Below are 12,366 nucleotides of genomic sequence, written 5' to 3' on the forward strand. Positions count from 1 at the left end.
AAGATGGCAGGATCCCCAAAGACACGTTGTACAGCGAGCTCGCCACTGGTATCAGACCCACCGGCCGTCCATGTCTCCGCTTTAAAGACGTCTGCAAACGCGACATGAAGTCCTGTGACATTGATCACAAGTCGTGGGAGTCAGTTGCCAGCGTTCGCCAGAGCTGGCGGGCAGCCATAAAGGCGGGGCTAAAGTGTGGCGAGTCGAAGAGACTTAGCAGTTGGCAGGAAAAAAGACAAAAGCACAAGGGGAGAGCCAACTGTGTAACAGCCCTGACAAACAAATTTTTCTGCAGCACCTGTGGAAGAGTCTGTCACTCTAGAATTGGCCTTTATAGCCACTCCAGGCGCTGCTTCACACACCACTGACCACCTCCAGGCGCTTACCCATTGTCTCTCGAGATAAGGAGGCCAAAGAAGATGGTCGGCACAGACTCGGTGGGCCGAAGGGCGTGTTTCAGTGCTGTATCTCTCTCTGACTCTATGACTAAGTTTATTCTTGGCGATCAATGGAGGAACCAACCTGGAAGTTACCAGTTAAATTCTGAGCATGAAAATATAAGTAACTTGCACCAGGAGCGAATGGGACTATATCTAGTTTTAAAATACTTAACTAAAGATCAACTATGTAGTGGTGCAAGATTTTAAAAACATTTTTTTTGGGCTATGAGGAGCATTTCATTTCTTTAAAAGCATAGAAGGATCCAGCCAACGATAGTTTAATAAGGCAGCTTTCAGGAATATAAGAATCAAAAGTAATTTACATGATATGAGCAATAAAGTAACAGAATTAGAGAAAGAAAAACGTGGTAACAGAAGAACCCAGAAAACCTTTTATAATATAATAAACAGTTGGGTATGTTAAAGCATAAAGTGGGTAAATTATTACCATCAGGATTTAATAGGCCTAATCCAGTTTTCACAAAGGAGGACTGTAAATAAATGCCAGACATAGTTAATGGGACTAGAAAGCTTCAGCTCCAGTTTATGGTCAAGACTAAAAAATTTGAATGCATTTTCCAAAATGTTAAATCAACACAAGAACACACTAGAAATAGGAGCAGGAGTAGACCATATGGCCTATCGAGCCTGCTCCGCCATTCAGTACAATCGTGGTTGTTCTTGGGCTTCAACTCCACTTTCCCGCCTGCTCGCCATATCCTTTGATTCCCTGCAAAACCAAAAATCTGTCTGTTCCAGCATTAAATATGTTCAACAATGGAACATCCACGACCCTCTGGGGTAAAGAATTCCAAAGATTCACAACCCTTTGAGAGAAGTAATTTCTTCACATTCTTCCCATTTCAGTCCTAAATGATCGGCGCCTTATCCCGAGACTGTGCCTCTGTGTTTTAGATTCCATGACCAGCCAAAACAATCTCTCAGCACCTACTCTGTGCAGCCTCTTCAGAATCTTGTATGTTTCAATGAGGTCGCCTCTCATTCTTCTAAACTCCAGAGAATATAGGCCCAATTTACTCAGCCCCTCATCATAGGACAACCCCCTCATTCCAGGGACCAATTTAGTGAACCTTCGCTGTACTGCAAGTACATCCTTTCTTAAATGTGGAGCCAAAAATTGCACATAGTACTCCAGATGTGGTCTCACCAAAACCCTGTACAATTGTAGAAGGACGACTTTATTTCTGTACTCCAATCCTGTTGCAATAAAGGCCAAAATGCCATTTGCCTTCCTGATTGCTTGCTTTACCTTGATGCTAACTTTCTGCTTGCCGTGTAGAAGCACACCCAAGTCTCTTTGAACATCAACACATCAGTTTCACACCTTTTAAATATTCTGCTTTTCTATGCTTACGATCAAAGTAAATCACTTTACTCTTCCCTACATTATACTCCATCTGTCATCTTGTTGCCTACTCATTTAACCTGCCTATATCTCTTTGCAGCCTCTCTGTGTCCTCCCCACAGCTTATCTTTCCACCTACCTTTGTATCATCAGCAAACTTGGATATGTTACTCTGTTTCTTCATCTAAGTCATTAATATAGATTGTAAATAGTTGAGGCCCCAGCACTAATCCTTGCAGCACTCCACTATTTACTGACTGCCAACTTGAAAATGCTCCGTTTATGCCCACTCTTTGCTCCCTGATCATTAACCAATCCTCTATCCATGCTCGTATATTACCCCCAACTCCATGAGCCCTTATCTTTCCTATTAACCTTTTGTGTGGCATCTTATCGAATTCCTTTTGGAAATCCCGATATACTGTATCTACTGGTTCTCGTTTACCCTACTAGTTACATCAAAAATACTCTTAATTTTGTCAGAGGATTTCCCTTTAGTAAAACCGCATTGACTTCGAATCATACTGTGCTTTTTAAAGCGCATTGTTAAGGCTTCCTTAATAGATTCCAGTATTTTCCCAATGGCTAACTGGCCTGTAGTTCCCTGTTTTCTCCCTCCTTTCTTGAAAAGTGGTGCAATGTTTGCCAACTTCCAATCTGACAGGACTGTTCCTGAATCTGAGGAATTTTGGAAAATCATAGCTAGTGCATCCAATATCTCTGCAGCCATCTCTTTTAGAACCAGAGGGTGTAGGCCACCAGGTCCTGGGGATTTGTCAGATTTTAGTCCCTTAAGTTTCTGCAGTACTACTCCTCTGCTAATAATTTCCTTATTATTTTTAGCTCCTAGGTTGCTGTCTATTTCTGGTATGAAATTTGCGTCTTCTATTGTGAAGATAGACACAAGATTGCCTCATTTCCCATGATACTTTCTCCTGTCTCTGCTTCTAAGAGACCAACGTTTACTTTAGCTGCTCTCTTTTTATATACCTAGAAAAGGTCTTACAATCTATTTATATTGCTGGCTAGTTTACTCTTGTATTCTATTTTTTCTTTGTTTATCAACTTTTTGGTGGCCCTTTGCTGGTTTCTAAAATGCTCCCAATCCTCAGACTTGCTACTCTTTTTGCAACATTCCAAGCCTCTTTTAATCTAATACTATCCTTAACTTCCTGAGTGAGCCATGGATGGATCGGTCTTGCTGAGTTTTTGTTTTTCAGTGGAATGTATTTTTATTGAACATTTGAATTGTTTCTTTAAAGGTTTCCCATTGTTCATTTACCGCAATATCTTTTAGTCTATATACCCAATTTACCTTGTCCAGTTCTCCCCTCATACCAATGTAATTGGCTTTAAGTTTGAGATTCTTGTTTGTGATTGGAGCATGTCACTTTCAAACTTAAAATGGAATTCAGTGGTATTATCACTATTTCCCAGTGGATCTTTTGCTACGATATTAATTAATCCTGCTTCATTACGCAATAATAGTTCCAAGATAGCTTTAGATAGACAGTTCCACAATGTATTGCTCCAAGAAACTGTTCTGAAAACATTCTACAAATTCATCATCTCGACCACTCTTGACAATTTCATTGTCCCAGTCTATATGAAGATTGAAGTCCCCCACAATTATTACATTGCCCTTGGTCCATATCCAATAATTTCTTGTTTAGTGCTCTGTTAGGGGTCCTATAAAACTACTCCCACCAATGTTTTCTGATGCTTGCTATTCCTAATTTCCACCCATACTATTTCTACTTCATGCTCTTCTGAGGCCAGATCCTTTCTCTCTAATGTCCTTATGTCATCCTTACCTATCAGGGCTACCCCTCCTCCTTTGCCATTCTGCCTATCTTTCTGAAATATTATGTACCCTGGAATATTTATTTCACAACCTGATCACCATGTAACCATGTTCCTGAATGGCGATTAGATCGAAATCATTTACCTCTATTTGTGCCACTAGTTCATTTATCTTCTTGCAGGTGCTTCGCACATTCAGGTAAAGAGCCTATAATTTCATTTTTTTACTTCTATTCCCTGCAATGGCCTTATTCGCTGACCTACAGTTTTTGTTAAACTCTGTCCCTTCCTGTCCCATTTTGTTCGTCTTTACCCACAATGCAATACTGTTCCAATGCCTCGACCTTTCACTTTGGGTTTCTAAATCTCCCCTCTCCCGAACCTTCCCCTCCTTTTGTAAGTTCACAACCTCCAGCCTTATCTGCTGGAGCACTTTTGAGTTACGCTAGTGTTTTAATTCTAATGTTTTCAGTAAAAATATTTACATGCCTTAACATAGTTTGTAAAAGCAACAGTTTTGTTCTGCAGAGAATTTTTAAATACAGATCTGCCTGGCAGAGATTGTATCTTATTGTTAAGACTGCATGTAGTGTAACTTGTGAAGAATTTATCAAAATATCTACATTGATTTGAACAGTTACCAGCTAAACTCTGAGCATGAAAGTATGAGTAACTCCCATCAGGATCAAATGGGGCTACATCTAGTTAAAAATACTTAACTAAAGATCAACTCTGTAGTGGTGCAAGGTGAAATGTGCAAAATTAATCTGGAACCATCGAAAAATTATGGCACAGAAGGAGGCCATTCAGCCCATCATATCTGCAGCAACCAAACAAACTAACCACCCAATCTAATCCCACCTTCCAGCGTCTGGTGCATAGCCTTGCAGGTTACAGCACTTCAGCTGCATGTCCAGGCACCTTTTTAAGTTAAGAATCTACACTAGTGATCTCCCATGTTTTGGGACCTCACTTAAATCATAAGATCGCTCAGTCTGCGGTAAGAGCTGGAATGACGGTAATCATGTACTATCTACAAGATGCACTGCAGCAACTGAGCAAGGCTCCATCAACCGCACCTTCCAAACCTGCGACTCCTACCATCTACAAGGCCAATGGCAGCAGATGCATCGGAGCACCACCACGTGCAAGTTCCCCTCCAAGCCGCACACCATCCTGACTTGGAACTATATCGCCATCCTTCAATTTCACTGGGTCAAAATCCGGAACTCCCTTCCTAACAGCACTGTGGGTATACCTACACCCCAAGGACTGCAGCGGTTTAAGAAGGCAGTTCACCATCACCTTCGCAAAGGCAATAAATGATGGCCTAGCCAGTGACATCCACGTCCCATGAACAAATTAGAAAGGTTTTGACTATGTACCCATTATTATTTGAAAGAGAAGGAAACACTAGTAAACAGGGGAAGCAGAGAGAGAGAGAAAAGAGTGGGAAGCGGAGAGAGAGAGAAAAGAGTGGGAAGCGGAGAGAGAGAGAAAAGAGTGGGAAGCGGAGAGAGAGAGAAAAGAGTGGGAAGCGGAGAGAGAGAGAAAAGAGTGAGAAGCGGAGAGAGAGAGAAAAGAGTGGGAAGCGGAGAGAGAGAGAAAAGAGTGGGAAGCGGAGAGAGAGAGAAAAGAGTGGGAAGCGGAGAGAGAGAGAAAAGAGTGGGAAGCGGAGAGAGAGAGAAAAGAGTGGGAAGCGGAGAGAGAGAGAAAAGAGTGGGAAGCGGAGAGAGAGAGAAAAGAGTGGGAAGCGGAGAGAGAGAGAAAAGAGTGGGAAGCGGAGAGAGAGAGAAAAGAGTGGGAAGCGGAGAGAGAGAAAAGAGTGGGAAGCGGAGAGAGAGAGAAAAGGGTGGGAAGCGGAGAGAGAGAGAAAAGGGTGGGAAGCGGAGAGAGAGAGAGAAAAGGGTGGGAAGCGGAGAGAGAGAGAGAAAAGGGTGGGAAGCGGAGAGAGAGAAAAGGGTGGGAAGCGGAGAGAGAGAGAAAAGGGTGGGAAGCGGAGAGAGAGAGAAAAGGGTGGGAAGCGGAGAGAGAGAGAGAAAAGGGTGGGAAGCGGAGAGAGAGAGAAAAGGGTGGGAAGCGGAGAGAGAGAGAAAAGGGTGGGAAGCGGAGAGAGAGAGAAAAGGGTGGGAAGCGGAGAGAGAGAGAAAAGGGTGGGAAGCGGAGAGAGAGAGAAAAGGGTGGGAAGCGGAGAGAGAGAGAAAAGGGTGGGAAGCGGAGAGAGAGAGAAAAGGGTGGGAAGCGGAGAGAGGGAGAAAAGGGTGGGAAGCGGAGAGAGGGAGAAAAGGGTGGGAAGCGGAGAGAGGGAGAAAAGGGTGGGAAGCGGAGAGAGGGAGAAAAGGGTGGGAAGCGGAGAGAGGGAGAAAAGGGTGGGAAGCGGAGAGAGGGAGAAAAGGGTGGGAAGCGGAGAGAGGGAGAAAAGGGTGGGAAGCGGAGAGAGGGAGAAAAGGGTGGGAAGCGGAGAGAGGGAGAAAAGGGTGGGAAGCGGAGAGAGGGAGAAAAGGGTGGGAAGCGGAGAGAGGGAGAAAAGGGTGGGAAGCGGAGAGAGGGAGAAAAGGGTGGGAAGCGGAGAGAGAGGGAGAAAAGGGTGGGAAGCGGAGAGAGAGAGAGAAAAGGGTGGGAAGCGGAGAGAGAGAGAAAAGGGTGGGAAGCGGAGAGAGAGAGAGAAAAGGGTGGGAAGCGGAGAGAGAGAGAAAAGGGTGGGAAGCGGAGAGAGAGAGAAAAGGGTGGGAAGCGGAGAGAGAGAGAAAAGGGTGGGAAGCGGAGAGAGAGAGAAAAGGGTGGGAAGCGGCGAGAGAGAGAAAAGGGTGGGAAGCGGCGAGAGAGAGAAAAGGGTGGGAAGCGGCGAGAGAGAGAAAAGGGTGGGAAGCGGCGAGAGAGAGAAAAGGGTGGGAAGCGGCGAGAGAGAGAAAAGGGTGGGAAGCGGCGAGAGAGAGAAAAGGGTGGGAAGCGGCGAGAGAGAGAAAAGGGTGGGAAGCGGCGAGAGAGAGAAAAGGGTGGGAAGCGGCGAGAGAGAGAAAAGGGTGGGAAGCGGCGAGAGAGAGAAAAGGGTGGGAAGCGGCGAGAGAGAGAAAAGGGTGGGAAGCGGCGAGAGAGAGAAAAGGGTGGGAAGCGGCGAGAGAGAGAAAAGGGTGGGAAGCGGCGAGAGAGAGAAAAGGGTGGGAAGCGGCGAGAGAGAGAAAAGGGTGGGAAGCGGCGAGAGAGAGAAAAGGGTGGGAAGCGGCGAGAGAGAGAAAAGGGTGGGAAGCGGCGAGAGAGAGAAAAGGGTGGGAAGCGAGGGGAGAGAGAGAAGACACAAGTTCCATACTAGAAATAGACAGTAACCTAGGGCTAAGAAGAGTTGAGGAAGTTAAGGCTATTGATGTCAGCCGAGAAAAAGTATTAGAGAAACTTGAGGGATTAAAATCTGATAAGTCCCCAGGGCTAGATGGCCTACATCCTCGGGTTCTAAGAGATAGCTGCAGAGATAGTGGATGCGCTATTATTTTCCAGAATTCCTTAGACTCCGGAATGGTCCCGTCAGATTGGAAGCTAGCAAATGTTACACCACATTTCAAGAAAGGAGGTAGAAAACATGGAACTGCAGGCCAGTTAGTCTAACATCAGTCGTTGGGAAGATGCTGGAAACTATTATGAAAGAAGTCTTAATATTGCACTTGGAAGAGCATAGTATGATTAGAACAAGTCCGCGTGGTTTTATTAAAGGGAGCTCCTGTTTGACAAAATTGAGAGTTTTTTTTGAGGATGTAACTAGTAGGGTAGATAAAGGGGAACCAGTATATGTAGGATACCTGGATTTTCAAAAGGTATTTGATAAGGTGCCACATAAAAGATTAATAGGCAAATCAGGCACATGGTGTTGGGGTTAATATATTAGCATAGAGGATTGGTTAACAGACAGGAAGCAGAGAGTGGGCATAAATGGGGCATTTTCAAGTTGGCAGGCAGTGCATAGTGGGCTGCCACAAGGATCAGTGCTGGGGCCTCAGCTCTACACACTATTAATGACTTGGATGAAGGGACAGAGTAATGTATCTTAAGTTTGCTGATACAAAGATAGGTGGAAAGGTAAACTGCGGGGAGAACACAGAGGCTGCAAAGAGATATAGACAAGCTAAGTGAGTGAGCAACAAGATGGCAAATGGAGTATAGTGTAGGGAAGTGTGAAGTTGTTCACTTTGATCGTAAAAATATAAGCTGAATTTTTTTTTTAAAAGGTGTGAAACTGGTAAGTGTTGATGTTCAGAGAGACTTGGGGGTACTTGTACAAGGAACGCACAAAGTTAACATGCAGGTGCAGCAGGCTATTAAGAAGGCAAATGTTGGCCTTTATTGCAAGAGGTTTGGAATATGGGAATAAAGAACTCTTACTATAATTGTACAGGGCTTTGGTGAGACCACACCTGGAATACTCTGCAGTTTTAGTCTCCACATTTAAGAAAGGATATAATTGCACTGGAGACAGTGCAGCTAAGATTTACTAAATTGGTCCCTGGGATGAGAAGCGAGTAAATTGGGCCTATATTTTCTGGAGTTCAGAAGAATGAGAGGCAATCTAATTGAGACATACAAGATTCTGAAAGGGCTTGATAGGGTAAAAGCTGAGAGATTGTTTCGACTGGTCAGGGAATCTAGAACACAGGAGCACAGACTCAGGATAAGGGGCCAATCATTCAGGACTGAGATGTGGAGAAATTACTACACTCAAAGGGTTATGAATCTTTGTAATTCTCTACTCCAGAGGGTTGTGGATGTTCCATCATTGAATACATTTAAGGCTGGGATAGATGGATTTTTTAGTCTCACAGGGAATCGAGGGATATGGGAGTGGGCAGGAAAGTGGAATTGAAGCCCAAGATGAGCCATGATCGTATTGAATGGCAGAGCAGGCTCGATGGGTCATATAGTCTACCTCTCCTATTTCTTTTGTTCGTGAGAAGGGTGGAACAGAGGGGGCGAGGGGAGAGAGAGAAGGGGGGGGACAACAACATGGAACTGAAAGAGCGGGGGTGGGGGGGAATCAACATAGCGAGGGGGCACTCTCCCAGGGAGAGCGATCAAGATCATGCCTGACAGATGGACATTTATCTGGAGTGAAAGCAAAATACTGCGGATGCTGGAAACCTGAAACAAAAACAAGAAATGCTGGATTCACTCAGCAGGTCTGGCAGCATCTGTGGAAAGAGAAGCAGAGTTAATGTTTCGGGTCAGTGACCCTTCTTTGGAACTGACAAATATTAGAAAAGTCACAGATTATAAACAAGTGAGGTGGGGGTTGGGCAAGAGATAACAAAGGAGAAGGTGCAGATTGGACCAGCCCACATAGCTGACCAAAAGGTCACGGAGCAAAGGCAAACAATATGTTAATGGTGTTTTGAAAGACAAAGCATTAGTACAGATTAGGTGTGAATATACTGAATATAGAACATCAGCAAGTGCAAACCTGAAGAAAAACAACCTGAAAAAAACAGTGGGTAAGCAAACTGAACAAACTAAGATGAAATGAAATAAATGCAAAAAATGTAAAAAGGAATGCAAAAAAAAGGAAGAAAAAATAACTAAAAATGACTAAAAATGAAAGTAAAGTGGGGGGCTGTCATGCTCTGAAATTATTGAACTCAATGTTCAGTCCGGCAGGCTGTAGTGTGCCTAATCGGTAGATGAGATGCTGTTCCTCGAGCTTGCGTTGATGTTCACTGGAACACTGCAGCAATCCCAGGACAGAGATGTGAGCATGAGAGCAGGGGGGAGTGTTGAAATGGCAAGCAACCGGAAGCTCAGGGTCCTGCTTGCGGACTGAGCGGAGATGTTCCGCAAAGCGGCCACCCAGTCTGCGCTTGGTCTCCCCAATGTAGAGGAGACCACACTGTGAGCAGCGAATACAGTATACTACATTGAAAGAAGTACAAGTAAATCGCTGCTTCACCTGAAAGGAGTGTTTGGGGCCTGGGATAGTGAGGAGAGAGGAGGTAAATGGGCAGGTATTACACCTCCTGCGATTGCAAGGGAAGGTGCCCTGGGACGGGGACGAGGTGGTGGGGGTAATGGAGGAGTGGAGGGGGGTAATGGAGGAGTGGACCAGGGTGTCGCGGAGGGAACGATCCCTTCGGAATGCTGACAGGGGAAGGGAGGGGAAGATGCGACTGGTAGTGGCATCACGCTGGAGGTGGCGAAAATGGCGGAGGATGATCCTTTGGATATGGAGGCTGGTGGGATGAAAAGTGAGGACAAGGGGAACCCTGTCACGGTTCTGGGAGGGAGGGGAAGGGGTGAGGGTAGAGGTGCGGGGAATGGGTCGGACACGGTTGAGGGCCCTGTCAACCACAGTGGGGGGAAATCCTCGGTTGAGGAAAAAGGAGGTCATATCAGAAGCACCGTCATGGAAGGTAGCATCATCAGAGCAGATGCGTCGGAGACGGAGAAACTGGGAGAATGGAATGGAGTCCTTACAGGAGGTAGGGTGTGAAGAAGTGTAGTCGAGGTAGCTGTGGGAGTCAGTGGGCTTATAATGGATATTGGTAGACAACCTATCCCCAGAGATGGAGACAGAGAAGTCGAGGAAGGGAAGGGACGTGTCAGAGATGGACCATGTAAAGGTGAGGGAAGGGTGGAAATTGGAAGCAAAGTTGATAAAGTTTTCGAGTTCGGGGCGGGAGCAGGAAACGGCACCGATACAGTCATCAATGTACCGGAAAAAGAGTTGGGGGAGGGGGCCTGAGTAGGACTGGAACAAAGAATGCTCGACATATCCCACAAAAAGACAGGCATAACTAGGACCCATGCGGGTACCCATAGCGACACCTTTTACTTGAAGGAAGTGCGTGGAGTTGAAGGAGAAGTTGTTCAATGTGAGAACAAGTTCAGCCAGGCGGAGGAGGGTGGTGGTGGATGGGGACTGGTTGGGCCTCTGTTCCAGGAAGAAGCGGAGAGCCCTCAAACCATCCTGGTGGGGGATGGAGGTGTAGAGCGATTGGACGTCCATAGTGAAGAGGAGGCGGTTGGGACCAGGAAACTGGAAATTGTCAAAATGACGTAGGGCGTCAGAAGAGTCACGGATGTAGGTGGGAAGAGACTGGACCAGCGGAGAAAAGATGGAGTCTAGATAGGAAGAAATAAGTTCAGTTGGGCAGGAGCAGGCTGACACAATGGGTCTGCCGGGACAGTCCCGTTTGTGGATTTTGGGAAGGAGATAGAAGCGGGCTGTCCGGGGTTGCGGGACTATGAGGTTGGAAGCTGTCGAGGGAAGATCTCCAGAGGAGATGAGGTCAGTGACAGTCCTTTGGACGGTGGCTTGATGTTCGGTGGTGGGGTCATGGTCCAGAGGGAGGTAGGAAGAGGTGTCTGTGAGTTGGCGTTGAGCTTCTGGAGTTTATCTGGAGTGCTTTGCATCACTACAAGTGTGTGGCCAAACATTTGCTACTTATGCAAGCAAACAAATGCCAGGTATCGCGCTAATTGAGTGTTCGACATGGTGAAGAGAAAGTAAGTCAATAAATTAGTCTTCTCATTTAAAGCTTCTTCACAAAAATGTACATTTGCTTTGATTCATAGTAAGATAAAATTTTAATGATTTTATCTTTCTGAAATTATCTCACCAGCCCCCTATGAAAGTCAAAAATTGTAGTGTGCCCCCCCCCACCCCCCACACTGAAAGGTTGGACAACTTTGGATTAAACTGATAAAATTTGTGCAGTTTGTTTTATAAGTCCAAGCAACAGAATTTTGTTTCCACAGAATCGAATGCATGAGAGCATGAAACTTTTTGATAGCATCTGCAACAACAAGTGGTTTACGGACACATCCATTATCCTATTCCTGAATAAAAAGGATCTATTTGAAGAGAAGATTAAGAGAAGTCCTTTAACAATTTGTTACCCAGAATATGCAGGTAATGAATTGTTACCCACCTTAGAGTAACAGTTCACGGTCTGATATGGAATAATTTTACCCAAAATTCAATTTTTTTTAGTATCAAATAGCAGTTTATACAATGCAATTACATAAACTGTAGCAATGTGTTCCACCCAAACTATATAGAATGACGGATGGCTAGAGATGAGTTACAGGCTTGCTAACACCCAACTAGATGTATGTTAAGGGAGTAATGCTATAAACACAGGTTTGTTTAACATGCTAGACCTTCAGCAATTTTTGAATTCTGAAATGCATTGTACCTGGTAATGCCATAGTTCACATATTCTGTAGGAATACTAAACATTTTGTCAAGTCATTTTCAAAACTAAATTCCATTGCTAGTATGTGAAAATGTTATTTATCTGAAATAATACAGGATTCTATTTGCAGTATTAGTACTTTTCCCCTCTTGCAGTCTGATGCAAAATAAGCTGCTTACTTTGCTTTTGACCAGGATCCAACACTTACGAGGAAGCTGCAGCATATATTCAGTGCCACTTTGAAGATCTGAACAGACGAAAAGAAACCAAGGAGATCTACACTCATTTCACATGTGCCACAGATACCAAGAATGTGCAGTTTGTGTTTGATGCAGTGACAGATGTCATCATCAAAAATAACTTGAAGGAATGTGGATTATATTGAGAGCGCATCCAGGTGAGGTAATCTGAGCCAACTGCAAATTTGCTGCTAGCACACAAAATATGTTTCATTTATCGTATTTTGGGTGGGGAGGGTGAAGTAAGGGAGTTAGAAGTTACTAGATATTTAAACAAACTCATGAACAAAGCAGCCTGTAATTTGGATTTTTTTTTAACATTGCTCTGCCTTGCTGAATGTAAA

At 44.8% G+C, this 12,366-nt stretch overlaps 1 protein-coding gene across 1 annotated transcript in view; it reads left to right on the forward strand.

The window, feature by feature from the left end:
* Positions 1-12,366, forward strand: part of LOC137383954 (guanine nucleotide-binding protein G(i) subunit alpha-3-like) — a 57,784-nt gene that overhangs the window by 39,522 nt on the left and 5,896 nt on the right. The window contains exons 7-8 of the mRNA XM_068057393.1: positions 11,344-11,497; positions 11,978-12,180. Coding sequence (XP_067913494.1) covers positions 11,344-11,497; positions 11,978-12,168 — 345 coding nt within the window. The 3' untranslated portion in view covers positions 12,169-12,180. The remainder of the gene's footprint in view (positions 1-11,343; positions 11,498-11,977; positions 12,181-12,366) is intronic.

The sequence above is a fragment of the Heterodontus francisci genome, chromosome 25 (assembly GCF_036365525.1).
Source record: "Heterodontus francisci isolate sHetFra1 chromosome 25, sHetFra1.hap1, whole genome shotgun sequence".
NCBI classification, from domain to species: domain Eukaryota; kingdom Metazoa; phylum Chordata; class Chondrichthyes; order Heterodontiformes; family Heterodontidae; genus Heterodontus; species Heterodontus francisci.